This window comes from Branchiostoma floridae, chromosome 4 (genome assembly GCF_000003815.2).
Source record: "Branchiostoma floridae strain S238N-H82 chromosome 4, Bfl_VNyyK, whole genome shotgun sequence".
Taxonomy (NCBI): domain Eukaryota; kingdom Metazoa; phylum Chordata; class Leptocardii; order Amphioxiformes; family Branchiostomatidae; genus Branchiostoma; species Branchiostoma floridae.
This window is the reverse complement of record NC_049982.1, coordinates 22,404,516-22,429,799: the sequence shown is the minus strand read 5'-3', so window position 1 is coordinate 22,429,799 and position 25,284 is coordinate 22,404,516. Positions and strand designations below refer to the sequence as shown.

The window sequence follows — 25,284 nt, the reverse complement described above, 5'->3', positions numbered from 1 at the left end:
TCGTACAGAGAAACTGTAAGAACAGAGCGACGTACGTATCAGAGATGCATTGCTGTACTCATTTCCCATTGTATGTAGAGAGAGATAGAGAGAGAGAGAATTTTCAGACACACACACATTTACACGCCACGCCTTTTCACATACTGAACACACTGTGTTTTATATAATAGAAGTTTATTTGCAAGTTCGTGCCCGAGGGCTAATTGCAAGTGCATGGTATAAACATAGTAGATATACAAGTGACAATGGACAGTAATGAACAATATTGTACTGTAATACTAGTGTTGGATATTTCTAAACAGGTTGGGTTTAACTTCTTTTTCATGACAATGTAACAACAACCCTTCTTGCTAATGTGAGTCTTTTGACTGCACCGCAGGTATCACGATGAGGATGTCCCGGACAACATGAACGTTCACGGCATCTTTGACACGGACGTCTCCTCCTACGTCTTCGAGTCAAGAGAGGCTTATCGCCATTCCCTTCAGATGAAGGCCGGGATGTCATTTTCTGGATTCGGCTTCCAGGTAAAATAGCTTTTAGTTTAACTGAAGAAATTTTAAAAGCAAATTAATTGTCTTGACTATTTCATTTTGAAATGAAAATTTGTATCTTTTTACAGGGGGCCGTTGAATCAGCATATGGGAAATCGACATCAAACGAGAAACAGTCCTTCATGTCTCTTATTCAGTGTAACGTAGTAAGGTGAGCGTGCTTTCACATGCGTTATGACTACATCTAGTTCAAAGTCTTTGAAAGAGGATAACTAGTGAAGTGGATGAGGGATCATCGTGATCTTTGGTATGTAGGTAGCTTAAGTCATGCTTGCCATAATTAGATGCAACTATTATGCAAATCAAGACTATATTTGATCAATCAATGAAACATATTATAGATCCATTGCATTCCATGATAGAGCTATTCGACTATGTGGCTTATGTGACAGAGAAAGATAGAAACCTCGACTTAGGATGAATGAATTAGGAAATGAGGAGCTTGTTTGAAGAAGTCTCAACAAACTATATATATTCTGATTATGGTGAATTTTGTACTTGTAGCATTTGGAAGTTAACTGAAAGTGAACGTTGTAAAACAATAATTTTGCAACTCAGGATTTCATTCATAATTGACCAGGAAATGGTGTGATACCCTTCTTTTTGGTAAGATATGACTTTCATTCTGTCAACAGCTTCTGATAGTTGGATTGAGACGATAATTTAGATTTATGCTTTTTTGATGTGTGTCAGTCGAAAAGGTTAGCATCATTTGACGAAGATGAAGGAACTCTGGTGGCATTTATTTTTTTAATTCTGTGCTGAGTAGATGAATGATGACTTTGACCATCTCTTTAAAATGATACATTTGTACATATTCATGTCTTCTTATCTTTGCCTTATTAGGTTAGTAACTTTGCTTGATGAGAAAGTTTGACCCTTGTTGCCATTTCACTTCTAGGTATGAAATCTTCCTGGATGAAATCTCGCCGGATACCCTGAGTCTGCCCTTCCTGCGGGATTTCTTGTCTCTTCCAAAACATTTCATTGAGGGGAAGGCACAACTTCGTAAGTTCTAGTCACAGATGCTCCTTTTCCTAAACAAAATATCTTGTGCGATGGACAAGAGGTAGATTATGCTGTCCTGTTATTTCTTCCGCCATGCCGAGTTAGTTTTAGTCATTAGCAGTAAAAATGTACTCCTTTTTGTATACAGAAAAGTTCATCTTGCGCTATGGAACTCATTTCATTAAGTCAGCAACGTTTGGCGGTTCCTTCAAGCTGTTCAAGACTCAAGAGGCCTCACAGACTGAAAGTCTCGAGGATTTCTCCATTCAAGCCCAGGCCTCTTATAATTCTCTTTTTTTCAACGCCGGTGGTCACGCTGGATTTGGGATGTCCAGTGGATCCTCGTATGATATCAATTTTCCTTCTTATTCATATAATATACACTTGTCGGGGTAAGGTTATATGACTTGGTTGTACTGTACATACCGTGCACATTCCCAGACATGTTCCCAGTGTACTAAAATGGTACGAGATCACTTTCACTTTGTTAACGTCTGCTTGAAAGAAGAATCTTCTGTAAATAACTGACATCTTAAAACTTACAGGTCGTCTTCCAAGACTTCCAGCACCCACGTGACAATTGAAGGAGGCGACCAGGAAGTTGCATCCATCGTAGCTGACTTCTACTCAACCGGGTTCAAAGACACCTTTACCGAGTGGCTGAAGTCCATCCCCACCTTCCCCAAACCCATCGAGATGTTCATGGGCACCATGTCGGAGCTGTTAAACTTGAACTACAGGCTTCTGTTCCCTTTTGACATTGGTGATGCTGCAAGCGGTTGCTTCAGTGAAAAGTGAGTTCAATGATATATTCTAACTTCCAAATCAACACTTTCAACATTGGTCCTGCATTTAATTTACCCTCTGCGAACAAAGAGTAGGGTGAAACATTCATTATGTTTCATCTTTTTAGGGTAAATCTCAACTCTTTCATTGATGTCGCAAACAAACAATTGGTTTCCAGTGAATTAAATAGAAGAAACTGAACATAGGGCTTTTTTCAGTACGTAAGTAATTGATTGTTCTTTTTTGTCTAAATAGTATTTGTGTATAACCTTTTTATATTCTAATTACAAACCCATAGTCTCAGGACCGAGGAGGGCACAGGAAGGAAGTATTATGAGGTCGCCAAGCTAGTGAACAAGACCCATGGAGTTGAGACTGTAAATGAGAAACGGTAAATCCTTAAGTCGTGGAAGATTGAATAAGTAATGTAAATGTTGTGGGCTACAAATAAAGTTATCCCTGTCTTACATGTACATTGTGAATTTCTAACCTCTATTTTCCACGTAAGATGATCATAATATATAAAGGTTTAGTATTTTGCTGAGTGACATATCATTATGCAAACTCTATACTGTTATTGAATTGATGATTTTGATTGCTGTCAGTCATCGAACATCTTTATGACCTATTAGCATCTCCTGGTGCCTAAGGTATTCACCATATATTGTTTTACTTAACAATTTTATGTTTTATTTGAATTGAAGGAGAGCATAGACACCTTTACCAGTTGTCCACCATCACCACCCAACCCACCCAACCCACACACACACTTAATGTGGCTTCGACAGTACAGGAAAAATCAGTACAACTACATATACATAGTAGAAATGCACAATGCACCTAATTATATGTTACAATTGATCATTCCTTCCAATCTGTGCAGGTACTGTGACTTTACGTCTGCAGAGAGGTTCGAAGAAGCAATGGATAGGAAACGCCTCGCATTGGAAAGAGCAATTGTTATTTACATGGAAGAGGTATGGTGCATAAAAAGTAATCTCGTATAATGTTCCATCTCTGGTCATATTTTGAGTATTATGCGATATCACCTTATCACATTTGGGATAACAATGGGCATTGAATGCCTGTTTGTGGTGTTTTGGGGCTCGACATAACATTGTTTTGTTTTGTTCCAAAATGGCTAACTGTGTGGCCTCGTCAGGGTATTCTTTCTTTTAAAACTTAACTAGTATGGGACCGTGTAGCGCAGTGGCAGTTTCTTCGGCCCGTGACCGAGAGGTTGCGGGTTTGAATCCGCCTGCTGTGTTACCGATCTTGTGCCCTTGGGAAAGGCACTTTACATGACTTTCCCCACTTCACTCAAGTAAAAATGAGTACCTAGCTTCGGCTCGAGCCGTCCTTCAGATAGGACGTTAAATGGAAGTCCCGTGTTTGGAGAGAGCAACACCCCAAGCACGTTAAAGAACCCGCCACATGTGCGAACATCCACCCGAGTGGATCAAACCATTCCGGCCAAAAATAGTGGTAGGGAATCTCCCGAGCAGCCCTCGTAACCCCTGCTTCGCCTATTGGGTCAGTTAGTCCTCACTCATAGTGAGCAATTGGGCTGGTCTCAATCATGATGTTTCTGACCTAGGGCGAAGAGTTGCTGTTACAGTTCCAATCATGTAACCCGTAACCTTGAGTGGCCTTCAGGCCTTGTTACGTGGTGACCATTGAGTAAAAAAAAAAAAAAAAAGTAGAATAAAGCTTAAGAAAGCTTGCGTGGTTATGTCAAATAGTATCCAGAGGAACTATGCGGGCTGTCCAACAAAACCGTTCATGCTTAATGATAAATTCCTTTGTAGATCAGATGCCCTGAACTGACCAAACTTGTCACAAAGTTTAGTCTACGAATATCTAACCAATGTGCCATATTTTGCCCCTCTTAGTCAATGGAAAATTAGCTATATAGTTAGAACCCTGTATCAAGACTTTGCTGATGGTTTTGAATCGGATTCACATCTGCTTCCACTCAAGCAGCTGAAGATGATAAGCTGCTCAGAAGTTTAAATTAATAGACCTGTAAGCTACGTTCATTTTCATACACGTGTAAGTTTGAATTCCTACAATTAGTGAAGAAAGATGAATGGAAATTCTTATTGCACTGCGTCTGTAGTTTCAGTTACTGTACTTTGGGTGTGGTCTGTTTAATCATCCCGGTCATACTTTCATAGGGCCCTGTCCCCACCACGGATTTCCACCTGAAAGGGGGCAAACCTGGATGTACGACACAAGCATTGAAACTGAGGGGGGGTGCTGCTGGAACTACCTACCCCACCTGGCTGGAACTCATCAATGGAGACACGTACAGGGTAGGACAATTTTACGTAGGACAAGAGCTCTACAATTAAGACAGAAAACATTGGTCTTACATGGTCGTGATTTAATGCTCACTGATACTTATTACTCCTTACCACAGCAACTGTGCTGGTTTCAACCAAAATGTCGATCATTGCCAAACATGTCATTTTCTAAGGTCATAACAAGAATGTCTTGACATCCATAACATACTGTTTATATCCATAACATACTCTGATCTGATTTAACTGCAGATCATCTTTGATCTTCCTGAAAGCATCAACTACGACCTTCAAAAGAACACTGAGGCCTTCCTGGTTTTTGCACGAAACAGGTAACAGTCACTTGCAAAATTAAAACTAATCAACCATACATGTATCAAAAAAATTATCTGATACCTATGTGCCATAATAACATATTGGAATGACAATTAACAAATAGTCATTGTGATTCCCTACAAACAACATGTTATTCTCTCTTTACCAGATGGAATTGTCACGCCCCTGGGGCCGACGTACACCTGTACGACAGCTATGTTAATGGTGGGAGTGGCGACACCAACAACAAGAAGGTGCATGCTTCTTCCATGATTGTTTTGTAAGATACGCACTCAGCCCAGGCAGTGAATGTGTCACAAACTGACGTCACTTAAACCGAAAATGTAAAAGTAGCTTACCAACGCAGCTGAAGATTAAAGTTATACGGGATACTTTGTGAGTACAAAAACACAACTCCATAGTTTGCTGTTTATATCAGCTTCATAATTCTTCACATATATCTAGTACAAACATGTCATGATTCATCTTGCAACTCATGCAACTTTTGAGCAAGCTTCTTTTATAGTAATGAAATGGTGGAGGGAAAGCCACTGCGCGAAAGGGGTCCATTTCAGGACAAATCCGGAACTTGACACATCACTGGACATTTTACGTATTCGGACCATTTTCGGGAATTTTGTAGACATCTGACATATCCAGAAATATTCTGACTCAGGAATTGCTTCCTTACAAATCCGGAAAAACATGACATTGTATTTTTTTCCAGATTCGGTTCAGTGGTGTTTCGCATTCGTTTCAGTGGCGTTTCGCATTCGTTTCGTCTCGTATACGGAGTTACCTGTTGCTAAGATACTCCATCGATTTATTCAGTATCCTGACTATACTGTAGCACGACAAATATCTGAGAATATATTGACTCCAAAATGTTTTCATCTTTGCACTAACAAAACCAACAACCCTGATTCTTCCGTATATGATGTGGCATGTACGTTTCCCTTCTCTGTCTCTTTCCATTTATATCCGGGAATACTGCTTTTCCGTTCATGCAACATTTCTTTGTTGTTATTTTACTAGCGTTCTTATAAAATTAATGTGTTTTTATTTCCATGCTCAGGTGTCCTGCTTTGGCTTTGTGATGACATATGTGGAATCAACTGGAACGTTTTCTGTCACACCTCAAGATCAGGAAGCTTCCAAGCAGGTACACACTATATTTTGATTAGGTCTATGCCTGTACAAGTTTTTATCTATTTTAGAAACTAGAGACCCCATCTCCATGATGTATATAGCTCAGCTTTAAATTTGTAAATTTTATGGAAATCCACACTTATATAATTCATGATGATGAGTTTACCAATAACTACCTTGCACACATCACAAATATGAGATAATATTTTCAGATTGATAATGTAAATTATGCCTTTATTTGCATGTTTGGCATATGTACATTTGTATATGTTCCACCTACCATATGACTATGCAACATACATGTATATGGAAGTCCTTTTATGGAAAAAAATTCAGTTGTGCAAAATTAGTCGATATCTTTATAACGTACATCGAATTGTGTACATCTCTGTCTACGCCTGCCCCGAAATATGAAAGTAAGTCCTGCCTTTCTTCAGTTAACCTCTTTAAAGGATATAGCAAAACGTCCCTGTAGTTCCATATATCTGCTTTATGCACAAACGTGTACTTAAAAAAAGTGGAATGAAATCATTTGTGCGCCAAAGACACAGTTACTCAGGCAACTATATATGATTTTGGAAATGGTCAGACATCTTAAATAGCATTTAGTATCTTTCGTTAGTGACATTGAAGTGATCTTGGAGAAACGATAGTGGATGCTATCTGAAACGTCTGACCGTTACCAAAATCATATCCAGTTGCTTGTAATGGAAGACTGCTTTTTGGCGTGCTTTTGGATGTCTAACCTTCATCGGCGAAATAATTTGTGTTTGTTCTGTCCTTGTTACAGGAATTGAAGAATTTGCCTCGCAACTATGCCAACAAGGATGTTGCCAGAGCTGAATATATCAGCCCGTTAGAGCACTCACAAGCAAAAGGGTTAAGTTGGTTAAAATCCTCTCAATAGGATCAAGTCATATATATATGTCACACTGCAGTGTAAATAACAAAAAAAATGCAGGGTTGTTAAGCTTTCATTTTTGTCTGCCTTTTCTTATTATCAGTCGTAAAGAAATATATGAGATAGTACTATAATAGTAATGGAACATTGAAATGGTCAATTTGGTATCGTTCATGGGTTATTCCAGAGACAGTGTCGTTTATCACCTGCAAATACATATGAATGGTTTTGTTACGTAAAATGTGTAATGTGTGATTTACTGATATCAAATGTTACTCTGTTGTTCCTACCAGAGGTGCTATGGCCAGTATAGTTGAAGCGCCCTGCACTGTGAAGTGGTCCAACTCGTACCAAATCAAGCCCGCGGAGGAGGGAGGAAGGTGTCTGTACTTCTTTGCGGCATCCGCAGGCGACATTTTTGTCGTATTTTCTGCCATTCCGAGGGATAAGACAACCTGGTACCATGTCCAGATCAGTTTCCAAGGTGTTGCGCTCTACAAGGTAACACTAGCATTTCCTACAGCATAGCATTTCCTCCAGCACCAACTGGGTACAACCAGGTCTGGCTTTTGCGATCATGGGTCTTTTCTGATTTAAGATTTTTAAAAACAGGAAATTACGCAGACAAGATCATCTCACAAACCTATGGGTAGCATACACAGGAATTACATATCTAAATTGTATAACATGCCTTACTCAGGGAATGCAACTGGTAAAATATGAGGGAGCGAAGAAAGCCCGAAGTCTCGGTGACCCCAAGCTGTTTCAGCCTTACTTCATCTGTCTGGAGGAAGACAATGAAAAAATGCAAACCTACATCAAATACGGCATCGGCTCTGACACTTCCGTAAGTGATGTTTAAATACACTCCTAGATGTACATGAGGTAACGTTATATGTTGATTCTGGGGTATAATACTGGTATATTGAGATACTGTTCAAAGATTATTTGAACGATTTGTGCCAACAGGAAAAAGGACTGGTCTACATGGTCTACATTGATAAGAGTCCACCACTCGGCATTCGTTTCTACTCATTTGGCACCGGGGAAAATGACTTGGAGATCATGGACGCCCGAGTCATCGAGGGAGGAGCCACGGGAGAGATGGAATGTTCAGGGGGAACTGTCTTGGAGGATGGGATTTGTGTGGAGGACTGTCATCCCGAGTGTAACGGTGAGCTTTTCCAGAAGTCTTGTTTAATGACATTTGAATGGCATTTCTTTGTAGATTCTTGCTTAATAAACAGAGTACAACAGTTTGATAGTTCTGTTTCGATACAAATACAGGATGTATTCCAAGGTCCCCCGGATCGAGACTTGACACAGAATGCCGCTCGTGTAAGCATTTCTCCATCCCCAAGGGTGGCGGACTCATCCAGTGCGTCGCAGAATGCCCACCCGATACCATAGCAGCCGCCGATGGTGTGACATGCATATGCAAGGATTTCGTCGTCGTCAAAGACGATGGAAGTAACCAGTGCGTCTCAGCGTGCCCAGCCGATAAAAAAGTAGCCTCTGATGGCAAGACGTGTGGATGTAAGTGCTAAATGCACCATGTGATTGTTTAAAGGGGGTACTGAACTCAAGAAGAGGGTGTTATTTTTCAATAGATTATATATACAAAAAAGATCAATGTAAACGTAATCAGCCGACTTTTTGCATAAGTCCTCTTGTGGTTAATTACGCGACGTGTGGTTGTAGATGACACTCACTAAACCCATGCAGACCCAACCTATGCATTTTCTATACGTACTTCCTTCATCATGAATATTTTCGACATAAATGAGGGGCCATAAGCACACCAAGACAGCCAATTTCGCTCACAAGATATCAAAGAGCACATAACAAGTCGCTTTTTTATCACCTTTCAAATTGATTTGTAACCAAGCTTTTGTCAGGACTTGTTAAACACATTGTATTCAGCTATAGGCTGATTTAATCAAAGAGTACTTGAGGAGACTGAATGCCTTTTGATGCACGCAGGACTGGCCGGTATTTTATCGTATAATGACACTGTATGCATTTTTATACTTCCTAAAAGTAAAACTGATATCTATCGGAAAATAGCACTCTATTCAGGAGTTTAGAACTCCTTAACTTCATCTACTCTGGTAGACATTTCCTTCATGGCCTGTTGTTCAAATACCACACACAATGGTATAATGAATGATTGTTATAGCAATAGATACGTGTCAACTGATTGCTTGTTTTTCTTGTAGCTAAGTGGAGAGATGACTCTCGTTGTGGACCAAGCTTCCCAGCAAAAGGAGCCAACCCTGGCCAGTGTGACCCGGGAGGACCTAATCCCTGTTGTTCCAGTCAAGGCTATTGTGGGAGCACTGAGGCTCACTGCACCTGTGAAGGCTGTGAGGACTATCGATATCGTAAGTTTATTTCTGTGTCAAAATTTTATCTTAAATCGGTACCTTCAGCAAACGTTGATACATGTACTTAAAATATCCGCAACATGAAAAACATTGTTTTCGGCACATCGCATCTAGCATCATTCCCGTCTAATAAAACGCGCAGCTGGATATGTGACATACTGTTTATTTATTCATTTGCAAAATCATGCCCGAAGGCTAATTGCATATACAAATGTACAGTCTCAAGGACTAAGGGAACTAGATAGTGTGATACATAAAAACTAGTGTCTAATCAACTACACATGTATATGATACAATGAATACTATTGTCGGGTTTGACTTCTTCTTTGAAGGCAGTGGAGACATAGATAACATCACATTCGAGTTGGCACCATTACATCACATATCAAAAGTACGTACTAGGAATTCCTTCTTTAGATATTCCTGGGTTAACGACTATCTATATACGGCCTTTTCACCAGAATGGCTGGCACGGGATTCGTCATGGGTTGTGGACTCGAGTGGTACACCGTGGGTCAGCAACGGAGTGACACATGATGCAGCAAAAGCTTTGGATGGAGTCGCGGGGACATACTGGAACCCCGTCGGCACCGATCGGCACTCCGCTCGACACATCGTCCTTGACCTCAAAGAGCCCCACACCCTGACCCGCATCGCACTCAACAACTTTGGAAACACCGTCCATGACATTAAAGCCTTCAAGTTGCAAAAGTCGACGCTTTGGAGTCCATTCCACTGGGAGGACGTCGTGTCAGTTACTGACGTGAAGGTTGGGACGGACCGGCGTCAGGAGTTTGGTGGATTCAGGGCAACAGCGCGGTACTGGAGGTTGTTGATCACTCGGACCTCCGAAGGCTGGCAGCCAAGGCTCAGAGAACTGAACCTCTATGGAATCTCATCTCCATGGAATCCTAGTCCAGGTAAGGCCCGGCCTTTCCACTAGCCTTGATCGCACTGCACGTCGTGTAGCACATTTCTACACTTACTTATTGCATTATGCAAATTAGCTCCTGATTTGCAAAACCAGCCTACAATTATGTAAATTGCTAGATACACTATCTGCATACCAATAGTCATTACGATCCCTCAACCCCTTCTTGACTTATTATTGTCAAATTCTGACACGAAATTGGCCTTTATCGCCCAAGGGAATCTGCTAGGAGGCCAAAACCTACACACATTCTTATCCTTTCTAGTTCTAAGAGCTACTGAAAAATCACGATCAGAGCAAGTCCAGAACACAAAATATCAAAACTGGAAGTTCCGCTACAAAACCATAACACCCTGCCCTACCAAGTTATAATTCCTGCCATTATTTTGCTTTATAAAGAGCTACATCCACATACCAAAGAACAAAACAAACCATCCATGCTTTCTCTAGTTATCTTGCTGACAAACATCGTTCTGACATGCAAGCGGTAGCCAATACAAACCCTCCGTTTCACAGACAAAATAATCTATGTTACTAAAATTACACAATTTACTTCAACTTCTTCAACCACTATGCGACAAAAACGATGCAGTTTCCTTTTAAATAAGTAGTACTTCCATGTATGACATCTGCGAATTCAAATTTCTTCGAAATGTGCTATTGATGTCACTGAAGATGCACTATTGGGGCACGAGTTGGTATAAACTAATTGTTTATATATGTAAACAAAGTGCCGTGGACAGACAGGAGGTAAAAAAACGTGCAGTAGGTGCACTGTTTGCCTTTGTACAAGTTTAAGTCATCTGCCCTAGCTAGCTAAAAATATCTTAATACGTGACCTGTAGTTCAAATAACACATACGATTGTATAAATCAATGATTATTAGCAATAGATACGTGTAAACTGATTGCTTGTTTTTCTTGTAGCTAAGTGGAGAGATGACTTTCGTTGTGGACCAAGCATCCCAACAGAAGGAGGCAACCCTGCCCAGTGTAACCCGAAAGGACCTACTCCCTGTTGTTCCAATGGCGGGTGGTGTGGGAGCACTGAGGCTCACTGCACCTGTGATGGCTGTAAGGACTATCGATACGGTAAGTTTATTTCCGTGTCAAAATTTTGTCTTAAAAAAGTTAAATCGTTACCTTCAGCAAACATTGATACTTAAAATATCCGCAACATGAAAAACATCGTTTTCGGCACATCGCATCTAGCATCATTCTCGTCTAATAAAATGCGCAGCTGGATATGTGACATACTGTTTATTTCTTGATTTGCAAAATCATGCCCGAAGGCTAATTGCATTAAAAGTCTCAAGGACTAAGGGAACTAGATAGTGTGATACATAAAAACTAGTGTCTAATCAACTACACATGTATATGATACAATGAATACTATTGTCGGGTTTGACTTCTTCTTTGAAGGCACTGGAGACATAGATAACATCACATTCGAGTTGGCACCATTACATCACATATCAAAAGTACATACTAGGAATTCCTTCTTTAGATATTCCTGGGTTAACGACTATCTATGTACGGCCTTTTCACCAGAATGGCTGGCACGGGATTCGTCATGGGTTGTGGACTCGAGCGGTACACCGTGGGTCAGCAACGGAGTGACACATGATGCAGCAAAAGCTTTGGATGGAGTCGCGGGGACATACTGGAACCCCGTCGGCACCGATCGGCACTCCGCTCGACACATCGTCCTTGACCTCAAAGAGCCCCACACCCTGACCCGCATCGCACTCAACAACTATGGAAACACCGTCCATGACATTAAAGCCTTCAAGTTGCAAAAGTCGACGCTTTGGAGTCCATTCCACTGGGAGGATGTTGTGTCAGTTACTGACGTGGAGGTTGGGACGGACCGGCGTCAGGAGTTTGGTGGATTCAAGGCAACAGCGCGGTACTGGAGGTTGTTGATCACTGAGACCTCCGAAGGCTTTCAGCCAAGGCTCAGAGAACTGAACCTCTTAGGAGTCTTATCTCCACGGAATCCTAGTCCAGGTAAGGCCCGGCCTTTCCACTAGCATTGATCGCACTGCACGTCGTGTAGCACATTTCTACACTTACTTATTGCATTATGCAAATTAGCTCCTGATTTGCAAAACCAGTCTACAATTATGTAAATTGCTAGATACACTATCTGCATACCAATGGTCATTATGATCCCTCAACACCTTCTTGACTTATTATTGTCAAATTCTGACACAAAATTGGCCTTTATCGCCCAAGGGAATCTGCTAGGAGGCCAAAACCTACTTACATTCTTATCCTTTCTAGTTCTAAGAGCTACCAACCACTGAAAAATCACGACCAGAGCAAGTCCAGAACACAAAATATCAAAACCGGAAGTTCTGCTACAAAACCATAACACCCTGCCCTACCAAGTTATAATTCCTGCCATTATTTTGCTTTATAAAGAGCTACATCCACATACCAAAGAACAAAACAAACCATCCATGCTTTCTCTAGTTATCTTGCTGACAAACATCGTTCTGACATGCAAGCGGTAGCCAATACAAACCCTCCGTTTCACAGACAAAATAATCTATGTTACTAAAATTACACAATTTACTTCAACTTCTTCAACCACTATGCGACAAAAACGATGCAGTTTCCTTTTAAATAAGTAGTACTTCCATGTATGACATCTGCGAATTCAAATTTCTTCGAAATGTGCTATTGATGTCACTGAAGATGCACTATTGGGGCACGAGTTGATATAAACTAATTGTTTATATATGTAAACAAAGTGCCGTGGACGGACAAAGGTAAAAAAACGTGCGGATGTAAGTGCACTGTTTGCCTTTGTACAAGTTTAAGTCATCTGCCCTAGCTAGCTAAAAATATCTTAATACGTGACCTGTTGTTCAAATAACACATACGATTGTATAAATCAATGATTATTAGCAATAGATACGTGTAAACTGATTGCTTGTTTTTCTTGTAGCTAAGTGGAGAGATGACCATCGTTGTGGACCAAGCCACCCAACAGAAGGAGGCAACCCCGCCCAGTGTAACCCGGGAGGACCTACTCCCTGTTGTTCCAATGGCGGGTGGTGTGGGAGCACTGCGGCTCACTGCACCTGTCATGGCTGTGTGAACTATGGATAACGTAAGTTTATTTCCGTGTCAAAATTTTGTCTTAAATCGGTACCTTCAGCAAACGTTGATACTTTAAAGATGCCGCAACATGAAAAACATTGTTTTCGGCACATCGCATGTAGCATCATTCCCGTCTAATAAAACGTGCAGCCTGATATGTGACATACTGTTTGTTTATTTCTTGATTTGCAAAATCATGCCCGAAGGCTAATTGCATATACAATCTCAAGGACTAAGGAAACTAGATGGTGTGATACATAAAAACTAGTGTCTAATCAACTATATGATACAATGTCGGGTTTGACTTCTACTTTGAAGGCACTGGAGACATAGATAACATCACATTCGAGTTGGCACCATTACATCACATATCAAAAGTACGTAGTAGGAATTCCTCCTTTAGATATTTCTGGGTTAACGACTATCTATATACGGCCTTTTCACGGTAAAAAAAATACCGATGGAACAGAAATTGGGATATCTCTGGTCTGGATGCTATATCCCACACAAGGCAACACTAATCCCATCGACTGAGGTAGATATATGTCCCAATCCCAGAGTTGGCACCCTACCCCAGTTGGGTATTATTCATTACCTAATTATATTGTTATTCCATCACCAGATCCTTATGGAAGATGGAGTCATCCGTGCTATGGAGGCTGACGATCCATATACCATGAAAGATTGAAAGTCGGCGAGATCTTACCTTCAACCATAAATACAGTATGTTATATTTCATTGCCCCCTGACAATTGTAGTTCTTAGCTGTAACAGGATGTTTTGATGTTTTGAAACATGCGACATGCTGGAAAGCCACGTATCAGTCAAAATGAAGCAGAAATGTAACAAAAAAGGAAATATTTTGTAGTGGATTCAGCTTAGCGGTGAATCTCTCACTCTTTTCTCGGAACATTCTTAGTGTATGGAGCATGCTATCAACTTATAGCTGTCCCCATTTACTCACAGTATCAATACACTCCGAGTTTGTGTTATTTCTCCGGTAAAGGAGTACAAAGCTATCATACTGTTGGTTTATACATACTGTTTTTTGGTTGTTGCACAAATCTTATCAAAGCATTCCCACTTGTCTTACAAACCTGTTTTGTCTGCTCCTTGTCTAACAAAATTATTTCCTAATGTACCGCATTGTAGCCATAAAATTTTATGCATTTTATTGTTCATGAACTGATCATGATCAGTCATTGTAAGAGAGCATCATTACAAAAATTAAATGCAGGATGTTGACGCAATATTTCAAAATCACATGCGATCGCTCCAGGAGCCACTGTAGTTTTATTTACTCAACTTTATAGATAAAGGATCACTTATGGTGATAGAATACGTAACGTTACCACATTACTAAGAGAAACGTAGGAAACGCTCGGGTTGAGCAATTCCCAAAAGTTTAGAAAAGAAATAGTGGAACGGAATAGTAATTCTGAACATAACTTTAAGTAAGAGCATCTGTTACAAATAGACAATAGAAATGAAGGATGTCGTCCACAACAAGCACTTACAGTGTTGTGGGTAATGGGCTATGGGCTAAAAACTCATGGAATCATATTTCCTTTGTGCTGAAACAAAGTTTGAATTGGACAGGAAAAAATGTTGATCTTGTTGTCATTGTAGACGAACGACTGATGTCAAGATTCTAGGATGATAAGTCAAACTAATGTATGGCTTCTTTTGAATGATCTGAGAGTAACAACAGAAAAAATGGCAACCTTTTAAATCTGTCATAGAGACTGGCGATATCAAAGGAGTTTATGATTTTGTTGTAACGTTTGCTTTTGGGACATTAAATAAAATGGTGATGGTTCAATGTGATTTTGTAATTGAATTATTGTATCAGGATGGATGGATGTGTGAACAGTAAACAAATATAAACTAGGCACAAAAATTATGGAAGCTTAAATTTGATAAATCATTTCTCCATTGTTACTTTATTAATTTATAGAATTATGAATTGTTGAAAAGAGCGTTCATTGCCCTTCATAATAAAACCAAATTTGTTATGATAGTCGAACACCAGAGCTGACTATGCGAGGGAGTCACAAGACAAGAGTGCCGAATATCCCTGCCCAATTGAGAACTCTTACACTTGAGGGGGGGTCGTTTTTATAACGCAGGGCCCCATTGTAGATCAGTGTCAATCTCTGAGCTGATCAACCGTTGATAAAAATGTCAAAATATAAAGTATATGTTGCCTTTATTGGAACCTTCTACAAATATTGTTTAACCAGTAGCTGTCTTTCATACAAATATGTCAAATTAACTGTAAACAACTGGAGGCGGAGACGCGTTCGGCCAACAAAGAGAAAAGGTTTATTCTCGTACTTTTCAACAGAAACAAGCCCATAACATCGACAGAAGTCAGTAGAATGGAAACCAACATTATAACATTACGAAAACAAACTAATCATTAAGAAAACTCTACGTAGCGGCAAATACTACACTATAACTATGGTGAAAAATAATTAGAGGAGAAAAGGGAATGGCGGTGGGTTGGAAACCGGGCATTTTTTTCAATAATAGGTTGGACATTTCCAAATTATCACGCCCGTGAACTTACTGATACACACACACAGATGCAGTTGGCTTTCTCTTCCTGGCTATATATTCACTAAGGTTATGCAGACTAAAAGGATAGCTGACTTTCTAATGAATATCACAATTACAACAAGATGCCTAAACACCAGATTCCTTCACCTATCTGGAAAAAGTTTTCATCATCATTTTGTCTTGAAGCTTCCATAAGAAAACATTACAGCTTGTCTTGAAGCTTCCATAAGAAAACATTACAGCCACAATATGTAAATCATTTTCATAATGTCACCGCTGTTTCAGGAGGGTAAATGACGGCCAGAATTTGTAAACATTGTGAAATAAATCTAGTCTCCAACCAGACCCTACGGTGCCTAAGAGATAGTATCAAAGCTGGCCAAGGAATGTAGCCGGCCAAAGGGAGTCAAACGGGCACCTGGTGCCGCTAGACTAAGTCCCTTGCCAGCTTTGATACTATCTCTAAGGCACCGTAGGGTCTGCTTTGAGACTAAAATAAATCTAACAAACGAAAACACACAAACTAAAAAAAAACATCGATACTAAATGCTAGGTTACACGTCAGGATCAGTGACAGTATTGTCCTGATTGTTGAAACCATTACAGCTGAATTTCAAATCTGACACCTTGTAATCCAGATGCTGTCTAGAGTCTGAACTCACTCAATCAGTCCACAGAAAAGCAGCAGATCTTTGTGAGACTCTTCCCAGTACTTGGAGCCCAAGAGCTTCTTCTTGAACTCGGCTGCTTTCTTGAACTCCTCTGTAGAGTATTCCAAGCTGTCTTCAATCTTCTCTGCCCATCTTCTTGCAGTTTCCTCTACGTCGGACTCCTTCACACTGGTTTTCACGATCCTATGCCTCAGGTCTGCGTGGCACTTGTCTTGCTTGATCAAGTCCTTGATCATATCCGCCAGACCTGACTGGTCAGATATGAGTACAGGAACACCTGCTGCGATGGCCTCCAGGCCGACCAACCCAAACGGCTCCGAGCGTGACGTCATCAGGACCAGATGAGCACCTTTGATGTCCCTGGCAAGTTCTTGCTGGGTACCGTAGGGACGTAAGATGGGTTTGATCTTGCGGCTTTGCATCTTCCTTTCCAGAATTTTCTTGCTTTTTTCCCAGTCATCTGCATCTTCTGCGACCCCACGCACAACCCAACTCATGTTGTCGATCTTCTCTGCAGCATATCCAATGGACCGCGCTGCCATGTCATGGCCCTTCTGCGCCATCACTTCACACACTCTTCCGAAGGAAAGCACTACTTTATTTCGTCCTCCTGGTTTTGCATCTGTTTCTTCAAATACTTCGGATGCCCTTGGGAGAAACAGGTAGTGATGTCTCGGTTCACTGTCTTCAAGGGACTTGTACTCTGTTTCGAAATGACTGTAGAGTCTACTTCCCACGGAGAACACAGCATCTGCAGACTTGGCATCCTCCACTATCCTTGTTTCCTTGTCTGCTGCACGCATCGCTTTCTTAGCTGGCTTGTAGTACCTCGTGTCCTCTGGCATCTCATGGTTGAAGAGGACCAGCTTTGCGTCTTGACAGCGTTTTTCTTTGATGTTTTTTGCAGCTTTGCTTGTGACATCTACATGGCCGAAGATATACTGTAGATTCCGTGGAATGTTTGGGAAGTGCTCACGGCTGTAATAGGTCAACCAATCCAAAGTTGGTGTTCGCTGATCATCATCGCATTCAGGCAGAAGCAAGTTCAGACCATCCTTGGCGGCACGTCTCTTGTCGTCTTCAGTTGCTGTTAGAGCTGTGCCATAAACTTTAGCGCCATTACGGAGCAAGAGTCGCGCCACCTGACGGTTCATGGTGGAGATACCTCCGCGAGATGTACCGTACTCGTCATTTACTAACAGGACAGAAATAGCGGCTGAAATGAGAAAAAACGTTGGTGTGAACAAAATGTCAAGTCTTAAATTCCATGGCACGACAGCACACAGTGTTATGCGCAGGGTTGAAAAAACATTAACCTTTTTAGCTCAAACTAGTTTCCACACAAAATTACGAAAACCATGATTACCTTGTGCTGGCTGCAAAGTTTCTTGTGAAGTGGTAACCTGATTAGCACTACGCCCTGCTACTTCACCTGTAAACAAACATTTAATGTACTGTCTATTGAAAGCGTTAAGAAAGTACAGAACTTATCATGCTCATGGTCATGGTGTCGTAAATGGAATGAAACCTACTGCACTAGCCTTCACACGTGTCTAATTCTGCAAACAATAAAGTCTGGCTTGTTTGACCCATTTAATCCCCATCCAGGCTGACAACATTGGAATCGGTCAAGAAGCAAAACGAAGATTTTCAAGACGAGCTAGTGATGATAGCCTCATTCGTAGCATTTTGTGAGTGCTTGTATTCTTTTTACCTTTTCACGCAACAAATTGCCAATAATAAAGTGATGATAACTGGTTTTGTCACACGGCACATTCAAGACGAAAAATGTGCCATCAGTACTTAAGACACAATCGTTCAGATGAATTGTTATGCATAAAAGATATGTAACTTACTACTGAGACTTGCATAGTGGTTCTCTGCATAATGGCCAAGGAGAAGGGGAGGGCCAGGTGCAGAACTTGTCCTGCTGTTTGGTGTCAAGATGGTGACATAGTTTTCCGCCTCTACACTAGACACAATGCTGATGTCATGGCCCAACATGTCTGCCATGGCTTGGAGGACAATGTGGTCTCCCAAAGTCCCATCGCGGGACATGTCATCCAGGTATTTGTCCCAGTTCCCATCCGGAACAAAGGCACGTAGGTGGTCACCGCCGCTCTAGAAAAGCAATTTCAGGCAATGGCATATACAAAGTCAGCGATGGCACTGTATTTGATTCGGCTCACATAGAGTGCGTGCGTGCGTGCGTGCGTGCGTGTGTATGTGTGTAAATAAATAAAGTGAGTGAGTGAGTGAGTGAGTGAGTGAGTGAGTGAGTGAGTGAGTGAGTGTTCCAGAGATGTAACTGATGGACTCTTTGATTCATTGATTCATTTCAATAGAGCCCCTCTAGGGATGCAGATTCTCCGAGAGCATTTTTGCATTTTTAATGCGTTCAGCAGCTAGGTCAAGATCATCTGCAAAGACCAAATCAGTGAGATATTGGGCAGGATATCTTACGACTCTTTCGTGGTTTGATTTCCATACCTTGAGACAGTTACATAATATATGTGTGTGTGTGTGGTAGTCAGCTTAAGAAGTCAGTGTAAGAACATACAACACACACACATTGCCATCAAATTCAGTTATGACATATTTCATACTTCAGAAAGTTTTCCAGTCACCATTATTTTCTTACATTGTACGGATTCTCTCTCAAGAAGTTGACTGCTTGCTTGCGCAGGTCCAAGTGGTTGATCCTTTTGCCCTCTTGACAGAAAAATTGATCGACCACGGCGTGAAACATGCAGTTTCCATCTCCTGGCAGCTCGTCCCGGAAGCACAGTCCTGACTCAGTCACGTGCCTTGCCAGCCTGTTGTAGGTCTCACTGCGTACTTTGTCCTCTATTTTCACCTCTAACAGGTACTTCAACTTTTCAAACTTTTCTGCAGTAACAACAAGTTTTATTATATTTTGTCTATGTGACAGTATCACGCAATATGGAGGGGGTTTCAAAACGTGTTCAAACACAAGCTCTGTCAGTTTTTTTGCAAACAATAGAAGTAACAGGACATTTACAAAATATTGATTAAACATTCTATCAATCATCCACCAGCATCTGTACTAATGCATAGCAGCTGTAGACATTGATATTGTTCTCGGCAAAGTCCTATTTTCGCACAGGACCTCTAGTTTCTTTCTAAACATTACAAGATTAATTATAGACTTCAACTGTCCATAGTTTTGGAATTATCATAATACCATGTCATTATCAATATGATATAGATAGAAGATATAATGCGACATTAGAATATACATTTACTTACAATAGTCAATTCTTGTGGCCAGCTCTTCAAAATTGTGGCCAAAGAATAACTGTTTGCGGAAAGTGTCACGAAAACAAACCTTCAACTCTGTTGTTTTTGCCCTCCTTATTTATTGCTCAGCTGAGCTTATGAATCTAACTTGTGTAATTTAGTGGCTACTGCCTGCTTATACCTGTACTAGAAACCTCCATGGACATTTCTGTCCTCTGTGATGAACCGCCAGCTTTTCCTCGACCATCCGCACCCTCCACACGTGGGTCTTCAGTCTTAGATTTCTTGGCACCATCTGCACCTGATATGATTTTTGTTACAATGAATAAAGAACAAAGTAAATGCTAAGCATAGATTCAAGAAGTATTCTGTCTATCGTATCATAAAGCAAAAATTGCTGGGTGGCAATGTCGCATCCCTACGATGGTGTATGATTTTACACACTGTTCAAAGTCTACCTCACCAAAGCCCGAAAGACATTACAAGTTTATCAAACCAAGTCTTGTATTGTATTGTAGAAAGCACATGTGCTCTTCAAATGTTTTGTCTTTGTTCAGGAAAATTGATTAATGTGCAATCCAAACCAATTTGCTGCTGATGTGTTCTGTGAAGACCTATGAGAGAGAATGAATGATAAGACACACAGCTTAACTCTTTCAAATTTCTCAACTTTTCTGTGGGCTGTCTGTAACGGCCATGATCTCCTGTATCTCTGTTTTTCTTACCTGCTGTATCGCCTGGGTTGTCATCTGGTTGAAGTGGTCTCTTCCCCTTTCTCTTGCGATAGTTGATAAAACTCTGCAGGTTCAGACAACGATATTCCAGATTTCTACATGTATGTAACAGTTTTATCCACATCTATTTGTTTCCACATATGCTATCAATATAGCATATACTATCACAATTGCTTTAACTCTTGTCCCTCTTCCTGAATGAACAATTCCGACTAAGCAAGCTGAGTACTTGATTGGCTATGACGCAAAGGCAATGCCATCTATACCATATGGTCTATGTTAGATACTATGTGTCGAAATTTGGTTAAGTGACTCACATGTATGTATGTATGTGTGTACGTGTGTATGTATGTATAAATGCATGTATGTATGAAAAACAGCTTATCGCTTATTTACCTTAACTTGCTCCACAGTTCTCCCACTCTCATTTGCTGCTGCTTGTATCAACGGACAATCCTTCTTCACCTCTGTCATTCCCTTTTCTTCATAGAACCGGACAAGTACAGCTTGGGACTCTTTCTTGCGTTGAGACATTCTCTGTAAAGAGGTAATTATCTTTTAGACCACTTTTCCAACGAATTGTGAATAACGCAAGCTCAGAATCGGGCCACCCAAGGGTATTATATTGAACCAAGCAATGTAAGAAATATCAATTTGACCACCACCTCTTGATGAACTTAATGAAAGGTGCAACAACTTACAGACCAATTCAACTCAATGAAAGGTGCAGCAACTCACATTAGTCTCCTCTTTCAGAAGCTTTAGTATTTCCTTTCTGCCACGAATCACTTCTTCCGCATTTCTATCGGTACCGATGCTGCTGCTGTCTACATCTTTTGCAATGTCCTTAGCCGATAAACCAGTCTGCAAACAAAATATGTAACATATGAGCCAAATTTTCCATGAATAGAAGCTTATCGAATGTTTTGTCAACATTTTCCGAATTACAATTGTGACCGCTATTCATTTGCATACATGCCTGATGCCAGGAAGGCAACACCCTAAGCATGTTAAAGAACTTTATATACTGGAATGGACCCCAACATTTATCTTTAAAAAGATAAGTGTGGTGGGTCCATTCTAGTATATAAAGCAATACAGGCCATGATTATGCAGTTTGTCACTCGTCATTCCAACCACAAGTAGATTGTTCAATGACCTAGCGTGACCGAAAACGTACCTCATTCCTCACGTAAACATCAGCCCCGTACTGCAGCAGTACCTCCACACATTTAGGGTGACCGTGTATGGCAGCTTCGTGGAGAGGAACGCTTTTCTGTTGGAAGGATAAACAGGATGTTCAGTCTTATCCATGTCACGTGTAAACCTGAAGTGGCCCCGGAGTGTGTGTATACATCAGAATAACACAAAATCAACTGCGCTCTTATGTGGATCCAAATAAAAGTCAAGTCTTCATCGATACCACGTAACCTACCTCCTTGTCCCTTGCATTCACATCTGCGTCAACTGCCAGTAAAGCTGATGCAGTTTCATAGTCGTCATTGCGGGCTGCCCAGTGCAGTGGAGTCATTTGCTGTGAAAAACGAGATGGTCTTGGTTTAGGCAATAGGACTGACTGTTGTTGGCATAATAAACAGAAGCTATAACACTGACAAAAATAGGAAATCTCACATGATGCCACAGCATGTTTTCATTTCCTACAATGATTTACCAACCTTATTGTCCTGCGAATTCACATCTGCACCTGGTGCAGCTGCCAGTAAAGTCACGGTTTCATGGTGTCCATTCATGGCTGCCAAATGCATGGAAGTCTTTTCCTATAAAATATATCAGATTAATTCCTCAAATGGCATAGGAAGGACTCAGGCTTAGACGCTGATGACAATTCTTTTACCTAAAAATTCAATCGTAACTTTACAAAGCTGACATATGCCTATTGTACCTACCTCATTGTTCTTTATGTTCACATTTGAACCAGCCTTCAGCAACACTGACACAGTTTCCTGGTAGCCATTCTGAGCTGCCATGTGCAAAGGAATCCTTTCCTGTAAAGCACAATAGCTGGTATTTGGTATGGCAACAGGATTTTACCTTGAATATCTTCAGCAGTACATGTAGCTGTCAAGTCATCACTGCAAGGTACATATGAAAACATTAAAATTTGCAATGGTACAGAAATGTGTGGAATTTCTGCTGTACCACTAGTCAATCTACCCACCTCTTCGTCTCGTGAGTTCACATCTGCACCAGCTAAGTATAAAATTGATACAGTTTCAGGGTGGCCATTCATGGCAGCCAAATGTACTGGAGTCCATTGCTGTAAGGATAATTAGACAGCTTTTATCATAACATGGAATGAAAACATCTAATAAACTTATATTGATGAAAGTGTTAACAGAAACAGTTTGGACAAAGTACCAACAACAGAAAATTTGATTTTGAAAGTCGATTTTTCTCACTTTGGCATGGCCTTACAATTGTTTATTAACAGTATGTTATAATAGAATACCACAGTAGTCATATTGAATGATCTTTATATTTCAGCCATACCATAGGTATGGTGAAATATATTGTATTCGTAATGTTTCTTTCTTTCTTTCTTTCTTTCTTTCTTTCTCCTGTCAAATCTTCAGAACACGGTATCTCCCTTGTTCCTCAACCGAATAACTTGAAATTTGGCACAAGGGTAGAGTGAGCCAATACCCTTGGACTTTTTTTTCATTTTTTCCATATCTGTCTCTTAAATGATTTTATTAAGGTTTTTGGTCATCTTAAGACCAAAACTGTATATTTGGGCCCCCTGTACCCTGGTATTATAACCGAATGAGCTGAAATTTGGTACAGATGTGCCTTGATAAGTCCCCCATATAGATTCAATATCAGTTTTGGTGTACAGTATAACGAAATACTTATTTTTGCGATTTTTTGGTCATTTTTTTACCAAAAAAGGACAGTTTTGGCTCCTGTACCTTGGTTTTAGAACCGGATGACCTGAAATTTAGTATAGGAGTGCCCTAGACATTTGCGCACATGGATTCAATAACACTTGAGGCATTCGGTACAATAAAATGCTCAATTTTGCGATTATTTGGCCATTTTATGACCAAAAAGTACACTTTTGGCTATTGTGCTCTGGTTTTAAAACCAAATGACCTAAATTTTGGTAAAAGGGTGCACTAGATATTTATTCAAATGACACATGTATAATTTTTGTCATAGACTACGTCAAAATGATATATTTGGGGATTTTTTTGTCATTTTCCAATAGCCAGAGGGGTCAATGACCTTAAGGTCGTTGACCCCCAGCTGCAGATTGGACCTACTGGCATATATGTCTATTTAATCTAATTAGATAGGTAACCAATCACTTAGCCTGAATCTATATCCTAAAGAGGGGGGGTGGCAGCCAATCAGCGAGCCCGGTGTTATCTGGAAGAGTCCATTCTTACACGGAGGGGTTCGTTTTTTTTTTAAATTCATCATTGGACTGGTGAAGTCTTTCAGTGGATGCATTTTTGGACAGGTCTATTTTGCAATTTTACAGAATGTGTGCTGGAAGAGTCTATTCTCGCCCGGAGGGGGGATTTTTCAAAATTCATATTTTGGACTTTGGTGACTTCTAGTTTGTCAAAGTCTTTCAGTAGGGTTATTTTTGGACTGGTCTAATTTGCAATTTTACATGGGTGTTCTGGAAGAGTCCATTCTTGCATAGAGGGGGCTTTTTTTTAAATCCATTTTTTGAACTTCAGTGATTATGTCAAAGTCCTATTTTAGCGGATGTATTTTTGGACTGCTCTACTTTACATGGAAGAGTCCATTTTTTGCACACGGAAGGGGGATTTTTTCAAATTCAGTTTTGAACGGGTGATGATTCAAAATTCAATTTTAGTGGAAGTGTTTTTAGACTGGTCTATTATACCTTTTTATGCACTGGGACCTTTTTTGCTAAATTCAATTTTGGATTTGGTTTCTTATTCAAAAGGCCAAGGTTTCAGTGGGAGTATTTCTGGACTGGTCTATTGTGCAAATTCACATAGGGTGCACTGGAGTCCATTCTTGAACGGGGGGATTTTGTAAGACTCATTTTTGGGTTAAACCGTCATTAGTAAAAGTGATTTTTCAAATGGGTGATTTTGAAATAGCCTATTGTTGCATGGGGAGGGAGATGGCTGAAATATGCTGTATTTGCTCTCAAGCAAATGTCGGCCTTTCTAGTTATTTGCATGTTCCTGCCCATGTGGGCTAAATGCAGCAAATCCCATGATGGGATACTAATTATAAAGACTAAGTACTATAACATGTAGTATTACAATTGAATAAACAATACATCTGCAACTAAGCTATCACTATATCTAACGTTTACATGACTCTTCCCTTTTCTTAAAACATGTGTATACGAACTCACAGAGTTTGTGTTGTACAAAGCTGTTTGTGGTTGCCATTATATGTACAAACAGGTTTATTAAAGTACCTGATCGGCACGTGCGTTCACAGTGGCACCAGCTTCCAACAAAGCTTTTGCAATGTTGTGGTAACCATTCACGGCTGCCATGTGCAGAGCGGTCCTTTGCTGTAACAAACATACGATTATCATTCAATCTATTCGGGCAACATGGTGGAATGAAAGATACTTTCTTTTTAACTACAAATC

The 25,284-nt window shown here is 40.4% G+C and overlaps 2 protein-coding genes across 4 annotated transcripts; one reads left to right on the top strand and one right to left on the bottom strand.

Moving 5' to 3' along the window:
• Window positions 1-14,526, top strand: LOC118413539 (the record flags this gene model as incomplete). 3 transcript variants are annotated; one of them, XM_035817062.1, is given in 23 exon segments in its annotated part: window positions 1-31; window positions 380-527; window positions 623-705; window positions 1,456-1,562; window positions 1,711-1,906; window positions 2,108-2,356; window positions 2,647-2,739; window positions 3,232-3,325; window positions 4,526-4,663; window positions 4,904-4,983; window positions 5,136-5,220; window positions 6,042-6,128; window positions 6,906-6,994; window positions 7,310-7,517; window positions 7,717-7,863; window positions 7,986-8,190; window positions 8,304-8,552; window positions 9,236-9,400; window positions 9,865-10,323; window positions 11,261-11,425; window positions 11,885-12,343; window positions 13,290-13,454; window positions 14,067-14,526. In XM_035817062.1, coding segments are annotated over 22 exon segments (3,701 nt in total), but the record flags the coding sequence as incomplete, so codon positions are not given.
• A 1,220-nt stretch (window positions 14,527-15,746) lies between these two features.
• On the bottom strand, window positions 15,747-25,198 carry LOC118414474. Its single transcript, XM_035818532.1, has 14 exons — window positions 25,105-25,198; window positions 22,852-22,950; window positions 22,580-22,678; window positions 22,349-22,450; window positions 22,108-22,206; window positions 21,853-21,948; window positions 21,411-21,536; window positions 21,069-21,209; window positions 20,664-20,736; window positions 20,120-20,239; window positions 19,319-19,566; window positions 18,534-18,798; window positions 18,044-18,109; window positions 15,747-17,893 (listed from the first exon to the last, which is right to left on the bottom strand). Exons 1-14 carry the CDS (start codon window positions 25,183-25,185, stop codon window positions 16,665-16,667), a joined length of 2,844 nt encoding a protein of 947 aa, XP_035674425.1. The 5' UTR covers window positions 25,186-25,198; the 3' UTR covers window positions 15,747-16,664.
• Between the last annotated feature and the right edge of the window lie 86 nt (window positions 25,199-25,284).

Coding starts and splice junctions, on each gene's coding strand:
- LOC118414474 (XM_035818532.1), bottom strand. CDS start 25,185: ATGGCAGCCGTGAATGGTTACCACAACATTGCAAAAGCTTTGTTGGAA. Junction 22,679..22,851: donor TGAACTCACGAGACGAAGAG/GTGGGTAGATTG, acceptor TGTGCTTTACAG/GAAAGGATTCCTTTGCACAT. Junction 21,537..21,852: donor ATGTTTACGTGAGGAATGAG/GTACGTTTTCGG, acceptor TTTTGTTTGCAG/ACTGGTTTATCGGCTAAGGA.